The 19311-nt window shown below is 48.2% G+C and overlaps 1 protein-coding gene across 2 annotated transcripts in view; it reads left to right on the top strand.

The window, feature by feature from the left end:
- The window catches only part of AGBL1 (AGBL carboxypeptidase 1), a 4192795-nt gene that overhangs the window by 978927 nt on the left and 3194557 nt on the right, over nt 1-19311 (top strand). For both annotated transcript variants that reach the window (XM_078683166.1, XM_078683165.1), the window contains exon 8: nt 1163-1328. In XM_078683166.1, the coding sequence (XP_078539292.1) occupies nt 1163-1328 (166 nt within the window). The remainder of the gene's footprint in view (nt 1-1162; nt 1329-19311) is intronic.

Raw genomic sequence — 19311 nt, forward strand, 5'->3', positions numbered from 1 at the left:
GTGGGCAGGGCCGGACTGGCTACCGGGCAGTTTAGAAAGCTGCCGAGCTGCTGGCTGATTTCACTGCGGTGAGGGCTGATTTCGTTCATGGAGACCTGCGTGTGCTTCAAAATAATTAATGCAAAACAAATTTCGTTTAGCTCACGCAGGTCTCCATGAGCGAAATCACCCCCCAGCTCAGCAGCATTCCAAACTGCCCGGTACCCAGTCCGGCCCTGCAAGTGGGCAAGACATGCAATTTGACTTATGACTCTTCCATTTAAACAGTGGGAGCTCCAACTCCCTGATTTGAAGTTACATTTATGGGCAGCGTTTGCAGGGTGCCTGCATAGTTCATTAAACTCGGCTGACCCAGATCCAGCAGCTTTTTGTTACCTGCTAGCACTTGGGTGTGGCTGAGTTTATGCTTTCCTTCTACCCACTAGGAGACCCTAATTACTATAAGAGGGTCCGGTTTAGGATTGCAAAGGATGTCATCCCTATCTTGCAGGATATCAGTAATAAATTCTCTATAGCTTTTTTTTAATAACGAAACACCGCTATGGAATAATCCTGCCTTCCCATCAGTATTTCAGCACTCTATAGTTAGGGTCTGGGCACGATATGAGGTTCAGACTATTGGGCAGCTGTATGATCTGAATAGGTTCGGTTCATTTGCTGGTCTGAAGGCTATCCATGGCCTCCCTACCCACTATTATTTCAAGTGAGGGATTATATTTTGTCAAGGTGTAAGCACCTAGTGGGTCTTGAAGGTACGGAGCTAACATTACATTTATATAAACTAGATAAGAAACCTTCGCTAAGTACGATATATCAGGACTTCTGTCAGTACACCACTGATGATGAGGAGACAATCCTAATAATATGTAAATAACATTTTAACCTGTTTAATATTCAAAAGATCATACCCATTGAACTTACCTTTTGTGACCATTTACTTTCAATTCATTTCAACGTCAGCGATTCAAACGGAATCATGAATATGCACATAAATAAATGAATAAGTATGCTACTTGAGGAAATAATATGTTTATAATATGTTGTTTAACCAACGCAGTATTGATACAGCTCATCAATAATTGTATAAATCGTACTGAAGCAATTAGATTATTGTCTGTCTTAATAACAAAGAGAGTTGTTAATTTGGTTACTATTTTCCTAGGATTGTTCGTGCAGCCGGAACCTGGAGTCTTTAACAATTGCAGCGACACAGATCCTCAGAAAGTGCTATCCCAAGTGTCCTCTCCCTCTGTCCACCATAAGCAGTTCCTTCTCCTTTTTTGTGCCTGAAGTCAATGCCTCGGAATCTATATGCACCACACGTGAAGGTAATATAAGATCACAGAAAGAATAAGTATCATGCATACATATTTGCATATGTTCATGTAGTGTTCATAACAAATGAGATGGCTTCTGTGATCCTCATGAGTTAAACAAGCATTGATAAGTGAATTTGATCTTGCTTTCATTTTACGGTCTGCGACAGACCTATTGGCTTTGCCAAAGCTATCAGGCACTCTGAACTTCTATTCCAACAACAAAGGCTCATGAATAGAGGCATATCAGGTGCACTGAAATTTATCGGAGGCCAGGCAGCTGAATGTAGTTGCTAGGCTTGCAAAAGGGCTTCCTCTGAACGACAACATTATATGAATGACACACCGAAATCCCTTGTAATTTATTTGTTTGTCCGTAAAAGTGAACCACTTTGTCTTGCAAAGAAAACAACAAAATGGGTTGATTTTTGTATAAGATGCCCCAACAATACTAATAATTAAACGTGACAAAAATGTGACTATTAAGTACTTTTCAGATGTAAAATAGTCCCTTATGCAAATCTAAGGAACCACTACCTAAGAGATGGAAGGATACTACAAACAGCGAATAACAGGACAGTGAAACTAAAATACTCCACTGGTTGGCGAGAAGAGGTGATTGACAATATCTCCAGCTAACAGCTACAGGGTCTGTCTAATAAAGCCAATGGATTTAAGAGGTGAGGCTAAGCTCATTCTCCATGCATTGAACTCACGAGACCGACTATTGAGTACAAAACCTTTGATCATTAACAGGAGGGATATAGGACATGTTGATTCTTATCTTTTGAAGCAGATTGGCACCTCAAACAAGTGACAGCATGAGTTTAGCAATGTATACTCCTCTGCTCTGATCACAGCAGTGACTAAAGGGAGCTTACCCTCACATGCACTGATTAAAGGGAATATGACACTTTACTCCGCACGCGTTTACAACGTGCGCCATTACCCCACACTTTTTACTCTGCAATAACTTTTACAAAGCAGGACTTTACACCACAAGTCATTATAACGCATTGTCTATTACAACGCAGTTTACTATTCTAACTCCACCGGGGCTTTGTAATGGGGAATGCGTTGTACAAAATTTCTGTGGAGTAAAAAATGCGGGGTAATGACATGCAATGTAATGCAGTCAGTATAAAGGATGTTTACTGATTAAAGGGGACAGGCCCAAAACCCACTGTATCTATATTGCAAACGGCTGAGCTCGACTGCATCGGCTCCAAGACCTTTTATTTTGTTACAATTTCATAACTTCACACTAACATTTTGGAAAAGATGAGGTGGTCCATGAAATTACACTATACAAGTTACATATGGTCTCTACTGGACAATTTGGCAGCATAAATAGTTTTGGTAAGGATGTAGAGTTTGGAGGATATTCAAGGTAGTTGGGGTGTCTAATCATTTCTATTGTTTTCACCTGATGTACTGATGAAGCAATAGATTTCCACTTGCTATTCCAACTGGGAAAGTTTGATCCGTCGTCCAGAGTCCTTCCTGTTTAATTCACAACCATCGTAATATACCTACCACTAAAATACTCGAATGAATCTGACAAGCTATACATTTCTGAGACAGTGGTAATTCAGAATAGAAGAATCTGGATTTCTTCTAAATGACAGAAAGAGTACTCAAACAGACACAGCTAGGAGTTCCACAGTTTAGCATTTAAGAAAGAAAATAACAAGAATTAGCAAAGCCAATATGTCTTATCAAGAAAGACCAAACTACTGTCTTTAGAAATGCTTTTTTGAGTTCTGTTAGCATGAGAGGGCATGCTTCATTACATATGGGCATACATAGCCAGCACCTTTACGATGGATTTTCTATTAAATAAAGAAAAACATTTTAAGATGACCACTTATGGAAATGACTGTGTTTTACCTGGTATTTTCCCAGTGTTTTGCCTTCAGTACTCTATTTTTTGCTGAACCCATTTTGTTTAATTTTCACGACGATGTGCACTTTCCTCTCACTAACCCGTGGTAACATTTGTGCTCTCCATTTCAAACATAATACAATTGATATACATCTAATTTGAACGTTAAATGTAATTACATTTTTATATGTGTCCCTAGCATATGGTTCTACAGGTACCTGTGTAGTATCTTGGTATTCCCTATGCTACTCTTCTCTCCCTCCATTGGAATGTTCATATTATGCACCTTTCAGAATGTTGGTGTCCTGCCTGGGAGATTTAAGTTGGCTGGGCCTGCCTGGGAGATTACAGTTGGCTGGGCTGAGCACCATGATGGATGCTCCTGGTGGGGTCTCTCTGTACATCTTGGATTAAAGCATCTCTTAAATACTACATCACTTATGGACTTCTCATCATTACACTATGGTCTGTAAATTGAATTCTACAAGTGTGCTGAAGCACTCGTGCCACCCACGATAAAAGAGAATGTAAGACATGTCTCACACCTGCCACTGCAGACTGTAGTGTCGTTTTAAAACTGCCATTTCTACCTTGCAAAATAAAACTTTTGTCAGGCCTAAACCTTACTTTTGAATTCCTCTAAGTTACACATATTGTAACAATGTAACAATGCTGGTTATTTAGGACTTTCTGCCAAGACTGCGGCCAGCCTACAGCTTGGGTAATATATGACAGTTAGGAAAATGTAAGTTTAATCATATTACTTAGGCCAATGGTAATCTACTCTGGCTTTCAGTAATGCCAAATTGAGGCCCTGTGCCTAGTTCATCAGCAACTTCATAGATCTGGAGTGACCACTATAAAAGCCTGGATTTTGGAGTCTGTCCCCTCTTGGCCCCCTCACTCGTCCTTACATGTTTTGGTGAGTGTCCCTCGATTTCGGAGATTCTGACCGGGTGGAAGCACCACATTTGTTCTGATACTCAAAGTATGTAACCAGCTAAATATAGGACTGTATTTCTAATTACATCTTTCTGTAAAACGCTGAAAGCTCACATTTGAAAATAGTTTATCATCAGTCTCCCTGTTCCTTTTCAGATACTAATTACTAATAGAACCAAGATGCTCATTGGTTAATATACAACTACAAATATATTCATTTATTCATTCAAAACATACGCTCCCATTGAATGTTAAATGGTAATGAAAACAAAAGTCCAGCAGCGGCCCGTTCAGGAGAGAGCGGTGGTTGTCCATCAAATCCCCCCCATCCTGGCCCCACCGCTCTTACCTGCACAGCTACTCCTGCAAATCCCCTGAAGATAACAGTGAAAGGATATGATTCACCCAGTCATAATACTGTGTGATGATCGAAATACTCCTGAACAGCATAAACACAAGAATAGAGAGGGAAGCCATTGACTCAACAGCAGGCTCATGAGTTAGACAAAAAAAACTCTAGTCATCAGCAAGGGACTGATCTCCAGGTGTATGTATGTATTTGAAACAAAAGGTCTTGGTAAGACAACTAAAGCTGACTCACGCCAAGACCTAAAAGCCCCAAGCCAGACATTTTATACCTAATGCTCATTTATATATGTTTTTGAATACAGTGGGGCATTTCTTGCAGAGGCTGCCCCCAAAGGGGGCCTCGAGGGCCGGCGCCATAACTGATGCTGAGCCCCTGAAAGATCTGGTTCTGAACGCCCTAGAGCGCTGAGAAACAGAAAGGTCACCTGCGCCTTCCCTCAGGAAGTACAAACACCCCAATGGGGGGATACCGCCAGCAAGCTGGGAAAGTGTATGGGGATATAAGCCGCCGCTCTCCCAGGTAGCTCCTATGTTTGTTGAGCGGGGGTGGCACAGGACGAAATCTTGTCACCTGGATGCGGAAAAGCAAATCGCTGAGTGGGAACTCCTGGATCGAGTGCACGGGAACCCCCTTCATCAGCGGGAGACCTGGTGAACGGCTCCAGGTAAACTGCACCGCCGTTGCCTCAGGAGCTCGGGAACCGGCCCACTCCCATTCTGCCATCACCACTGGCCCGCTGCAACCTTGAAGGACTGTGAGTGAGGTGCAGTTGCAGGGTGCCTGAAGGGATAGGAAAGCCACTTGGTGTGCTCCCCCTTCTGGGCCTGTGTGGATCGGTGCCTGCTGGTGTGAGGGGGCTGGCCGGAAGAACATTGGTACAAGCACGGCTGTCCGGCAAGGAGTGGAGCAAGAACCAGGAAGTGCTGTAGCTCGCCACTCCCTCTCGCCAGCACGAAGGAGCAGGAAGAAGTTGACTGCATCACCCGGCTGCAGGGAGAGGCAGTAAGTCCTTCCGACCGGGGGTCTGAGGCCAACGGCATTAGGCAGCCAGGGGGGCGGGCATCCGGAGCGCTCTGCCTGAAAGAAAAGGCGGGTCACTAGCCCAATACTGTGAGGGTAGCGGGGGTTTCAGAGCGGGCCGCTCTGCAGAAGCATGTGAACCCCAAGGAAGTCGGGTGAACCGGAAGGCGTGTGCAGCGCCCTGAGGGTGACACCTCCAATGATCGGTGAGCAGGTGCCTGAAAGTAACTGTGAGAAAGTGCCATCTTTCTTGCCTTGGTATGCCCCCACTTTTTTCTGAACTGCTGATGTGCTTTGACTGAGGGTGCCCTGGGTCCCTGCCAATCAGGTACCCAGGGCCTGTGTTCCTTCCCTAAAAAGAAAAGCTATGCTGAAACAAAATACCCAATTGGCATCTCTGGGCACCCTAGTAAATGGTACCGTAGGTACCCAGGGCATGGTGACCAGAGAAGACCCCTGAGGGCTGCACCCTCAGGGGTCACCCTCAGGGGCCCTGTACCCTGGCACCCACACACTGCCTTTGCATGCTGAGTGCCTAAGTACAGAACTAAAACGAGAGTCGACATGGCACACATCCTTGTGTGCCATGCCCACAGTCCCCACTGCCCTGGCATACTGAAGTCACCCCAATAGCTGGGTGCCCTATGCCAGAGGTGAGGGCACAGGTGCATGAGCCCTGTGCCCCTACAGTACCGGGGGCCATTTCTGGGCACTGTAAGTGCAGTGATGCCATTTAAGAGTATATGATGCTGGGAGGTTGTCATTACGAACTCCACAGCACCATCATGGCTACACTGAAGACTGACAAGTTTGGTACCAAACTTATCAGTACATTACACCCGCACTGAAGCCAGTGTGGGATATAATGTAAGATGCACAAGAGGGCATCTTAGAGATGCCCTCCAAAACCCGAACCTACAATCCACGTCTGGGCTGAGTGGCTGCAGAGGCTGCCACTCAGCAGACATGTTGCTGGACCCCTGGGTGGAGAGCTCCCCACTCTCCTGGGCCTGCAACAATGCACATCCTGGGCTAGGTGCTATGTTTCCTCCCCCAGGATGGACAGGGGGAAGCTTCAAAGGCATACCGCCTCTGAGAGCTTCTCCAGACCATTTGCTGTACCCGAAAACTGTCCCCCCACCCGTTCTACCCCCACTCTAGCGGGAAAAACTACATCAGGAAGGAGGGTGTGCCAACCTTTGCCAACTCCACCCCACAGGTGGAGGAGGCGTGGTGAAGCACGACCCTGGGCTCCCGCCATCTTGAAGATGGGGAGCCCTGCCCAATCCCAGCTAGGCTCCTGCCCCCCTCCCACAGGAGAGGAGCAGGCTAGGGGGTGTCCTCACCCCAGGACAGGGACCCATTGGTCCCTGCCCTTGCCCTACCTGTAATGCCCCTAAATTTAGTATTTAGGGGCTCCCTGAACCACCTTCCTTCCTCAGATCCCGATATCAAAAGAAGAAAGAAGATCAAGAAGAAGAAGACCCGCCATGCAGCTGTTAACAACAGGACAACAACAACTGACTTGGCCCTAGCCCTACCGGCCTGTTGATCCTGGAACCTGCTTCTGCCTACTCCCAGCGACCTCCGTGGACAGCAACCTTGGGACACCCAGATGACCTGCCTGCCTTGACCCTCTCGAAGATTGGGACTCCCATCAGCAGAGGCTCTGCTGCTACATCCCACCTGGTGCTCACCAGGAAGCTCCGGACCAGCCCACTCTGCACCAGCCGAGCCTGGGCCGGGCCAACGCGTACCAAGACCACGATGACGTCCCCCCGGCAACTGGGACCCGAAGTCCAGTGCCCATAGACCCTCCTCGATGAGCCAACCAACGCCTGCAGACTCAGAACCAGGGGCCACACCAACCGTGACCAGCCGAGGGTAAGCTTTTCCGACCCCCTAAGACACCCCTGCACCCGATGCCCCGCTGCCCCCTGTGCCTTCCTTTGGGGCACCTACCTGTGCTCCATCATCCCAACTTACCTCTCGAAGTGCTGGTCGCCCCTGGAGAGCCACCGTCCCCGAGCCTGCAGCCTTTGTTCCTTTTTCAATATCCTCTTGGATAACATTGAGCGTCCCAAGGCTCAAAAGCACCCTGCACCCAGCCACCTGAGTGCCGCTGGCTGTGACCTCTTTGCCCTATCCTACTTCCCCCCTTGCCCAGAGCAAGTGACCAGGAGCCCAGCTCCCAGAGCCGCGTGGCCTGCTAGCCAGCAGCCACCAACGGAAGGCCGCCTTTCCCTCATTGGATAACATTGGGCCTACCTACCTCTGCACCCGGCCGCCCCTGTGCCGCTGGGACTGAACTAACTGTACTCACCTGATCATGCAGGACCCCTGAGTCTACGCCCAGAACTCTAACTTCACCAATCAAGTACTCACCTGGAAACCGGTAATTCACTTACCTGCAATTGGATAACATTGACCCATTTTGACTCAAAAATTTTCTAAGTGTGAAGTTTTGAAAACTGAAAATATTCCTATAAAATCAGCCAAAGTCCGAATTCGAAAATACTCACCTGTGATCAGGAGAGAAGCCAGTACTTTACCTTTCAGCCCAGTACTGTACCGCAAAAGTAATCCCTAGCAAGTTTACTAGTAACCTGTAAATACAGGTTACTAGTAATCTCGCTAGGGATTACTTTTGTCATTGTCTGCTCTTCTATGAAATTTCTTCTTAGTGTCTACTTTTGAACTGAAAATATTCTTTAAAAATCGTACGAAATACTGAAACGCAATTACCTACCTGTTTTGAGTTAAGCCCCCAGTGCTGGCCCTAGGAGACTAGTGCTGGGTTACAAAAGTAACGCGATCACACTTTACTTGTAACTTGAATTTCCTCCCATTGGATAAAATTGTCAGAATCTCCTTGAAAAGTTTCTAAGTTTGAACTTTTAAAACAGCTTTATATTCAGGAAAATTCATCACAGTAACTGAAACGTTTTTGCTAATCTGGTTTCAGCTTAGACCCCAGGACTGAATCTAAGATCTAGTCCTGGAACTACCAAAGTAATCCATAAAGTAACCAACTGTACTCTCCTATGAAAAACCCATTGAGCTCAATGCTAGAGTGTGTTTCAGAACTGTATTGCGTATTTGCTATCCTGTAATTATTGTGTGTACAAACTTATTGCTCCTCTGCAAAGTATTTTTCATGAGAGTACTCATACTTCGAAAAGTATATTTTTTTAACTGTTGGTTCTAAAAATAAAAGAACTATATCTGAGGATATAACAACAATTGGCCTGGAGTTCAGTTCTTGAGTGTGAGAAACTGTTGCTGACTAAGTGTGTACGACAAATGCTTTACATTGTCCTCTGGTACTGCCTTACTGCTCGACCAAGCTACCACTTTGGAGAGTAAGGTCAGTTCTGACTTTAACCTCTGTTATACCTTTCGGGTTTGTGGACTCTATACACACTGCACTGCCTTATTGTCCAGTATATATATATATATATATATATATATATATATATATATATATATATACACGACCAGTTCCGATGACAACCTCACAACCGCCGAACACCTTCACTTCCAGATTCACACCGACCCTAAGACCACACTCAGAGGCACCCTCCTCTATAGACCACCTGGACCCCGCACACAATTCAGCGAAGACATCACAGACTTCATCAGCCCACACGCCATTCCTTCCGACGACTACATTCTACTAGGAGACCTCAACTTCCACCTGGAAAAGAACAACGACAGCAACACCATCTCCCTTCTGGACAACCTCGCCAATCTCGGACTCAAACAACTAGTAAACACCCTCGCCCACTACGCCGGACACACGCGCGACCCAATCTTCTCCTCCAGCAAGCACATCTCCTTCAATCACACCACAGGACTCCATTGGACGGACCACAGCTGCGTCCATTTCAACTACCGAAAGTCCACGACCCACCACCAGCCACAACAAATGCCCCGTAGAAACTGGAACAAAATTACCACCGACCAGCTCACCACTTCGCTATACCAAAACCCTCCTACCAAATCAACAGACCCAAATCAAGCAGCCATCCACCTTATACAATGGATCACCCACAGCGCTAACGAATTAGCACCCTTGAAAAACCATCAAAACAAGCCAGGTAACAAAAAAGCCCCATGGTTCAATGACGACCTTAAGAACTCCAATAAGAGCTGTCGCACCCTTGAGAAGGTCTGGCGAAAAAACCCAACCACAGACAACATGACCGCCCTCAAGAACGCCACCCGCAAACACCACCAGCTGATCAGATCCGCCAAGAAATCAACTTTCAAGGATCGACTCGACAACAACGCCCACAACAGCAAGGAACTCTTTAACATCATCAAAGAGTTTACCAATCCCAGCGCCGGCACCAACGACATCACTCCCTCTCAAGACCTCTGCGACTCTCTAGCCTCGTTCTTCCACAGCAAAATTGCTGACATACACAACAGCTTCGGTGACCAGTCCACCCCCCTTACCTGTGAACCAAAGCCCCCCTCCACCATCCTTTGCGGCTGGAACCCAATCAGTACTGAAGACACCATCCGCTTGATGAACTCCATCCACTCCGGATCACCTATTGACCCATGTCCCCACCACATCTTCAACAAAGCCAACTCCATCATCGCACCCCATCTCCGGGATATCATCAACTGCTCCCTCAACACCGCTACCTTCCCGGAAAGCTGGAAACATGCCGAACTCAGCGCCCTCCTGAAGAAACCCACAGCAGACCCCACCGAACTTAAGAACTACCGCCCCATTTGGCTTCTCCCATTCCCTGCCAAAGTCATCGAGAAAACCGTCAACAGTCAGCTCGCCGCCTTCCTCGAGTCCAACGGCTCCCTCGACCCTTCACAGTACGGCTTCTGAGCCAAACACAGCACCGAGACCGCCCTCATCGCAGCCACAGACGACATTCGAACACTACTTGACAACGGAGAAACAGCTGCGCTCATCCTACTGGACCTCTCGGCAGCGTTCGACACAGTCTGTCATAGCACCCTTATACAACGCCTCAGCAACGTCGGGATACAAGGAAAAGCATTGGACTGGATCATCTCGTTCCTCACCGGAAGAACCCAGAGGGTCCGCCTCCCACCTTTCAGATAAGAGGCCACCGAAGTCATCTGCGGCGTACCACAAGGATCATCGCTCAGCCCCACCCTTTTCAACGTCTACATGTGCCCCCTCGCATCCATCGCGCGCTAACACAACCTCAACATCATTTCCTACGCAGACGACACCCAGCTGATCCTCTCCCTCACCAAAGACCCAAACACCGCCAAAACCAACCTACACGAAGGAATGAAAGACGTAGCCGATTGGATGAAGAACAGTCGTCTAAAACTGAACTCCGACAAGACGGAAGTCCTCATCCTAGGATCATCCCCCTCCGCTTGGGACGACTCATGGTCGCCTCCGGCCTTGGGCAGCGCACCCAAACCAACGGACCACGCACGCGACCTGGGCTTCATCCTGGACTCCTCCCTCTCGGTGACCAGACAAGTCAACGCCATCTCATCATCATGCTTTAACATCCTACGTATGCTCAAAAAGATCTTCCGCTGGATCCCCACCGAAACAAGAAAGACGGTCACCCAAGCACTTGTCACTAGCCGACTGGACTACGGAAACACCCTCTACGCCGGAACCACAGCCAAATTACTGAAAAAACTCCAACGCATCCAGAACGCCTCCGCCAGACTCATTCTAGACATCCCCCGCCACAATCACATATCCAGTCACCTGAGAGACCTCCACTGGCTCCCCGTCAACAAAAGAATAACGTTCCGTCTCCTCACCCACGCACACAAAGCCCTCTACGACCTAGGACCTAAATACCTCAACACGCGCCTGACCTTCTACACTCCCAAACGCCAACTACGATCGTCCAATCAAGCCCTAGCCGCAGTTCCACGCATCCAAAGGTCCACCATGGGAGGAAGATCTTTCTCCTACTTAGCAGCCAAAACCGTGAATTCTCTCCCCACCCACCTCCGCCTCACACAGAACCACCTCTCCTTCAGAAAACAACTCAAAACATGGTTATTTGATAAGTAACGAACACCCCCTCCCCCAAGCGCCTTGAGACCCTCTGGGTGAGTAGCGCGCTATATAAATTTTGACTTGACTTGACTTGACTATAGAGCCACTTACTCACAGTAACTTTAACACACAACAGAAGGTTTCCAATTTCTTTTTCTTTTGCAAAAAAAAATTCTTTATTGTAAAAAAGATAGGCATCCATTTCAGACACTAAGAGAGGAAAGGCAAAACTTTTTGCAAGCCACAGGCTCAGACTTAACAAACTCTTGGTGCATAAGGAACAGCGGCAGCACCCTGCTAGGGTAAAAGGGTAGGAGTACTGGCACACAGTCTCAGCCAGGCGCAGCTTTGGTAGGCTTGGTGCATAAGGAAAGCGGTGCACATGCAATGGAAGGCCAAGGTGGCCACGGGCAACCAGAGGACCTGGGAGAGTTGCTGAGACAAATCTGGGCCCATCAAGGTACATGGGTCCGGATGGCTGCAGCCCCACTTGGCACACGACGCCGGAGAATGGCCAAGCAACCAGCAGCCTGATAACGCAGGCATGCCCGCACCCAAGAAGAGACGGAAGGCGGTAACAAAACCACAAGGCATATTAGCACCTAAGAAGTGGTGCCGGAGGAAGAACCTACCACCTGTAGCCAACCTGGCAATGGCAAACCAAGCAGTGGGACCAGCGACGCAGTAACAAGGGGTGAGCATATTAGTTCCATAGTTCAGGAATGCTTAAAAACAATGGCACCACTGTTGCTTAAGGGGCTAGGTGCACAGGGGTCTGGGACTGCAGTATCCCAAACACAAGGGCTGGTATTTGGGTTACCCTGGTATTTGATAGACCCAGGCTGCGTGCGCCGGGAGCGCTTGATGGTACGGGGCACACAGGAGGCACAAAGGGAACTAGGGTCCCCCGTAGCAGCATGGGGCAGCTGAAGCACAGCAAGCGACCCGACCAAAACAACCCCTGCACCAGAATTATACACTAGGCCCTCACCTAGCCTGGCATCTATGACCACAAGGACCAATGGGCTAGCAAGCCTTATCCCACTAGCAGTCGAGGAGAGGATATGGAGGATGGAATTTATCGACATTTTCACACTGTTTAAGATCCAATTGGATGGCCTGGACCTGACAGTGTGTGACAAGAAAGATGAGGATAGAAGGGAAAGAAGAAGGAAACAAAAAAAAAAGAAATTTTGATAACTGGCTGGACACATTTAGAACAATGGCATGCATGATTGTAGAGAAATGTCTGCGCTGCCCTGCACAGCCGACCTATGGCTATACGAGGCCAACATCCATAATGCACAAAGGCAATTCCCTGGGGCTAGAATAGGACAAAGGTTTTCCAATTCAAGATGCAGACACACCCAGAAATGGAATGGAATGAGGAGGATGTGTCTGAGTTCATACACAAGATGATGGTAGATAAGGAGGTCAAGGCATGGGCAGGGAAGAGCGAGCAGCCCTTTCGGGGTTTCTTCCACAAAGGGAAGGGTAGGCCATTCCATAAGCCCAAAGCATTAAACACATGGAAATCATCACCCCCTAGTGGGCCAGCAGCAATATGCTGGAAATATGAGTCCAACAAATGCACCTGGGGGGCGTCATGCAAATTTCAACACATATGCTCTACGTGAGTCGGAGGGCTGCAGGGTGCAGATGCAGGAAAGAGCACCAGGGAAAAGAAAGCGAAGAAAAAGAAGCAGTGAGTAGTCAAAGAAAATGAGGGGGGACCGAAGGGGGTACACAACTGCAGGTTCGCCAGGTCCTCCATCAACACTCAACAACTCCGTCAGCTAGCCAACAAATATCACAACAAGACAGATTCTGCGGTACTGGTGCAAGGCTTTGAAGAAGGGTTTATTATACCTTTTGAGGGCCCCCTCCACCTAGGTTGCGCAAGTAATTTAAAATCAGCTCTACAACACCCAGAGGTAGTCAGCAAAAAACTGGAGAAAGAGAAAGCATTAGGTAGGATAGAGGGCCCCCTGAATCCTTGTATGCAGAAAGGTTTGGTAATCTCTCCCTTAGGGATAGTTCCCAAAAAAGAACCGTGGCAGTTCTGCCTATTCCACCACCTCGCCTTTCCTGAGGGGACATCAGTAAATAATGAAATCATCGCAGAAGCTTGCTCAGTGGGTTATGCTACAGTCAACAATGCCATCGGGGCCCTCATGGCAAAGGCAGACTAAGAATCTGCCTTCCAGCTTCTTCCGGTCCACCCCTCAAGCTTCCACCTTCTGGGGTTTCAGTGGGAAGGGGACCTGTATATTGATAAAGCTATGCCCATTGGGTGCGTGGTATCCTGCATGTACAATTTAGCACCTTTCTGGAATGGGCCCTGCATGAGAGGCACCCCGTGGGAGGTAAACTCCATTATCTGGACGACTTCCTTTTCACAGGTCCATCTGCGTCTGCGGAGTGCGGCGACTCCCTGATAGCCTTCTAAGTTTAGCATGGGAACTAGGGATCCCTCTGGCAGCAGAAAAGACGGTGGGCCCAGCGACAAAAATCACATTCCTGGAAATAGAGCTAGACTCTGTGGCAGGAACTTTCAGGATCCCTGAAGAAAAGGTGAGGGAGTTCAGGGAGGAGATTAGGGGCCTCTGCGGCCGTGAGTAGGCGATGCTCCGGTAACTCTAGAGGTTGATCGCAAACTCAGTTTCGCAGCTAGGGTCATTTCCATGGGCAAGGTTTTCGCCAGGCCATTAACTCAGCTAAGAGCAGGTCTTACCCTCAAACACCACCACATCAGGCTGGGGGCGGGGGTTAAGCAGGACCTGCTAATGTGGGACACATTCCTGGCAGACTTCAATGGGGTCTCAATCTGGAGAGAAAGCTGGGTGACAATCAGACAGATAGCCCTGTTTACGGACGCAGACACAGCAGGTAGCACAGGTTTTGGGGCAATCCTGGGCAGCAAATGGTGACTGGGCCAATGGCCCAGCAGATGGCACAGACAGGGCATCACCAACAATATTACATTTCTTGAGCTATTCCCTATCATTGTAGCCCTAACAGTCTGGAAACAGGAATTGCGGAACATAAAGCTGACACTATGGTCAAACAACAAAGGGTTGGTGCAAGCAATTAATAGAGGATCTGCCAGGTGCCTAGACACACTGAGATTAATGCGTCAATTGGTTAAATTGCAGTTGGAGGGCAACATAGACCTGAAAGCATGCCACGTACCAGGGGTGGAGAACGAGGTGGCGGATGCCCTTTCACAAGCACAGATGAGCAAATTCAGGGAGTTGGCCTCGGGGGGCAGAGCAGGCCATGACCTCCTACCCGGTTCAGCTGTAGGGTCTGGCGGGATAGACTTGTCAGCTTTAGTAAACAAATCCCTCGCCCCGGAAGCGGCAAGGTGCTACAGAAGGTATGCAGGGACAGTGATGCAAATAGGGGGAATTCAGACACTGGGAAACTTGGGCGACACAAACAGGGCAGTCGAGAGGTTTATCCAATAGTCATTTTCCTGCAAAAAGTCCAGGTCATGGGCACAAGCCCATCTGTATGCAGTAGCTCATTAGACAAAGCTCGAGACAGGACCCCAGGGTTTCCCATTACATCAAAGCAGCAATGAGAGGCTGGAAGTACGCAGAGGGCGTAAAGATGGACAGTAGGAGACCAATAGACTTCATGAGATTGGGTCAGCTATTGGACACACTGGGGAATATTACAAGGGTCACCTTTGAGCTCTACCTTCTTAAGGCTGCATTCTCCAGCGCATTCTTTAGGACATTCCGCCTCAGCGAACTAGTAGGACTAGGTGGACTGGGCCTGTCAGGCATTGTTTGCAGGCAGCCGATGTCAAGCCCAAAACAGCAGAGGTAGATTTACTCTTGAGGTGGTCAAAGACAGATCAGGTTGGCAAAGGGGTGGTAGTGCATTTACAATGCATCAAAGATCAGAGGTACTGCGCTGAATGCTGCCTGTTTACATACATGGCGGCGCAACCAGCAGGAGAGGGTTCCCTTTTCAACATGGAAATGGGAGCCACCTAAGCAAATATAAGTGTACAGCTGTGATGCACCAGGCCTTCAACAGAGCAGGGCTACCCCCAGTGGCTTTTGGCTCACATTCCTTCAGGATTTGGGCAGCAACATCAAAAGCACAACACTGGATGACCAAGGCAGGGATAGAAGCAGTAGCCAGGTGGCTGTCCCGGGCATACAGGACCTACGAGAGACCCCAATTATTGTAGAACCACCCGCAAAACTGATGCAATAACAGCCATTTTTGGGGTCAGTGCGCCACCTCTAGTACAAGAGGCAGTCTGACATTTGTGATCATTGCTTCAGCAGGAAGGAGATCGCAGCTGGTGTGGGTGGTGGAGGATTCCTTTGTTTCCAGGATGTGGTCTTGGTGGCAGCGATGGGGCAACAAGCAGACAGAAAAGCCGGTTTGTACGTGCATCCGATGACTGGGGCAACCAGGAATGAAATGGGCCAGCTGTCAGCGACCCTTAGGGACCTGCAGGCGGATGCAGCATGGCACCCAGATATCTTGATAATCCATCTGGGAGGTAACAACCAGGCACAAAGGGGGAGGAAGGCACTCCTCCACGACATCCAGACGGACCTCACAGAGGCGGTGAGGTCTTTTGGGAGTACAGCCATCATTTGGTCAGAATTGATCAGCAGTATGGAATGGCGTGGAGCCCAGTCACACAAAGCAGTTGAAAATTTGAGGAGAAAGCTAAACATTGCTGTGAGCAAATTCTGTAAAACCAATGGGCTGGAAAGTATCAGGCATGGGCTCATCCACCAAGGCCGCCCAGAACTCTATGGGTGGGACGGTATCCAACTGTCAGAAGACGGTATGCAAGTTTTCTGGGACAACCTGTGGGGTACCATGACTCTGGCGTCATGCAAATAAGAAAAAAAACACACAAAAAAAGGAAGGTGCAAGGGAGAGATGCAGGAAGACATTAGCCTCACTGACGGCGTGGCAAAGAAGTAAGGGTACAATGGGTGGTTATGGAGACACACAGACAGGGCGGTGTGTAGGTGTAGGGCCACTCACTTTGGGATGCCTCACGGCAGGGTAAGTTGGCCTAACATAACGGGGGTAGCAAACGGAGATGACACTCGCAGCCCAGCCCCCGCTGGACGGCAGGGCACAAAAGAGTCTAACAAGGTAGCAAGTTGGGGCCTAACTCCGGGGAGAAGCTACCCCCGCACGCAAAGAGCAAGCAAACTAAGTATGGGCGAATTTTGCGAATTTGCGATCTGCGAATTTGCGAATTTGCGAATTCGCGATCTGCAAAATTCGCGAATTTGTGCGAATTTGCGTTTTTTTTATTTTTGCGTGTTCGCGGGGCGCTTTGCGTGTTCGCGGGGCGATTTGCGTGTTCGCAGGGCGCTTTGCGTGTTCGCGGGTTTTTTTTGTGCGAGACCGCTCGTTGTTGTGCCTTTCTGCCCTCTGCCCCACTCGTTTTTGTGCCATTCTGCCCTCTGCCCCACTCGTTGTTATGCCATTCTGCCCTCTGCCCCACTCGTTGTTGTGCCCTTCTGCCCTCTGCCCCACTCGTTGTTGTGCCCTTCTGCCCTCTGCCACACTCGTTGTTGTGCTCTTCTGCCCTCTGCCCCTCTCCTGTTTTATTTTAGAATGGCGCCGGCAAGCTGCCAGCGCCATTCTAAAATAGTTACTAAGTTAGCTTCATCAGGAAGCACTAATAGATACAATAAAGCAGGTGCTCGAATTCAGTTAAACTCGAGCACCTGCTTCTATTAGTGCTTCCAGTTGAAACTAACTTAGTAACTATTTTAGAATGGCGCTGGCAGCTTGCCGGCGCCATTCTAAAATAGTTACAAGCTTGAAGCTTGAACTTTTGCCCCACGGATCCGTTCCGCTCGTGGATTTGGGGATTTTCGGCGGATTGCGAATTTGCCTAAAATCCGCAAAATCCGCGAGCGGAGTGGATTTTGCGCCCATGCTTAATGCAAACCCAACCATACTCTGGAGTGGGCGCAGTGCAGGGTTATTGTAGAGCCTGCCCCCGAATGGAGCCTCGAGGGCCGTCACCATAACCTACGCTGAGCCCCGGAAAGATCTGGTTCTAGGCCCCTTAGAGCGCCGAGAAGCAGAAAGGTCACCCGCGCCCCCCCTCAGGCTCCAGGACAGAGAGGCCGTCCAATGGGGGGCATTTCAGGCTACAATGGAGGGACATCGCCAGCAAGACAGGAAAGTGTGGGAGGGATATAAGCTGCCGCTCTCCCAGGTAGCTCCTATCTTAGTAGAGCGGGGGAGCAGCGCAGGATGAAATTCTGTCCCACCCAACCTCACCTAAGGAACAGCATTGTTGCAGTGCTGGATAACGGCAAAGCACTTGGCAAAGAAGTAAGGGCACAATGGTTGGTTATGGAGACACACCGACGGAGCTGTGTGTAGGAGTAGGGCCTCTCACTTTGGGATGCCTCATGGCAGGGTGAGTTGGTAAACAGAGACGGCACTCACAGCAGAGACCCCGCTGGACGGCAGGGCCTAAAAGAGTCTAACAAGGTAGCGAGTTGGGGCCTAACTCCGGGAAGAAGCTACCCCCACGCAAAGAGCATGCAAATCCAACCGAACAATGATATGACCCAGAAGGGACAAGAAAGGAGATAAGCCTGCAAAAGAACTAACCAAAGAACTCTCAGTCTAATATGTTAATTGGTGATGTACATATGATTTATGGCAGATAAGGTGTATGACAAAAAGGCACACGATTTATGACCTGAGTTATGACAGTTCACCCATGATGATTTATGACCAGGGTCATCCAAGTGATGACAAAAGTATATGCATGTATTCATAATACAACTACGGCCAATAATCACCACTACAAACACAACGCATGTTGTTTTTTTTAATTCTAAGGAATACAGAGATGGGAAATTTGCATGTACTTTGGAGTGGGCACAGTGCGGGGGTTATATGGTAAATGTTTTAACCCAAACTTAATGCCTTAGAGGCACATTTATTATTATTTCACAGAATGCAGACAGTAAGGAAACTTGCTGCGCTGCATACCATAAAAGCGAGAGAGCAGATATGCTCCCTATTTACAAAGACAGAGCATTTCTCCTCTTTACTTGCACTGGTCCACTGTGTGTTGCTTAGCACCAACACAAGCACTCTTGCACAATAGTGAAAGGGTGCCTGTGTTACGGGCAAATTGTTTTTGTGCAGGAGAGGATACCTTCTACAAACACAATAAAAAAAAATATTCATTTTTCTATGTGTGCTGTATTAGGCAGCACATGTGGAATGAGGAAGTAACGAGGAGGAATAAAGATATTTCTCCTCTTTGTGTCTCTTTCGGGTAGGTGCACAGATAAGGTGCAAACCCAGGTTTACAACTCTTTGTAAATCTAGGTTTGTGTCAGAATACATGGGTAGATGCATAGGAACGCCATGCTAGACCCATGTAACACTTATTCGGCACAAAGTACTGCAAGGCAGCGCTATGTGCCGCCTTATGTAGCTTTGTATTTACTTAATGTGGCTTTGCATGGGTTAGTAAATGCCAAAAAGGATTTTACATAGAGGCTGCATCACAAAATTGATGCAGCCACAATGTAAAATCATAGTAACTCTGTGATTTAATCTGTATGTGATACCAGGAGTGGCCCTAGATCAGATGGTATCATGCTGCTCAATGCTCCGACAGACAATGAGTTCAGTTTTTATTTGAATTGAATGCAGTTTTTTACCGAAGTTTTGCGCTGCACTTTACTTGACATACTGAGAGAAGCGTCTA

The sequence above is a fragment of the Lissotriton helveticus genome, chromosome 3_1 (assembly GCF_964261635.1).
Source record: "Lissotriton helveticus chromosome 3_1, aLisHel1.1, whole genome shotgun sequence".
Classification (NCBI taxonomy): domain Eukaryota; kingdom Metazoa; phylum Chordata; class Amphibia; order Caudata; family Salamandridae; genus Lissotriton; species Lissotriton helveticus.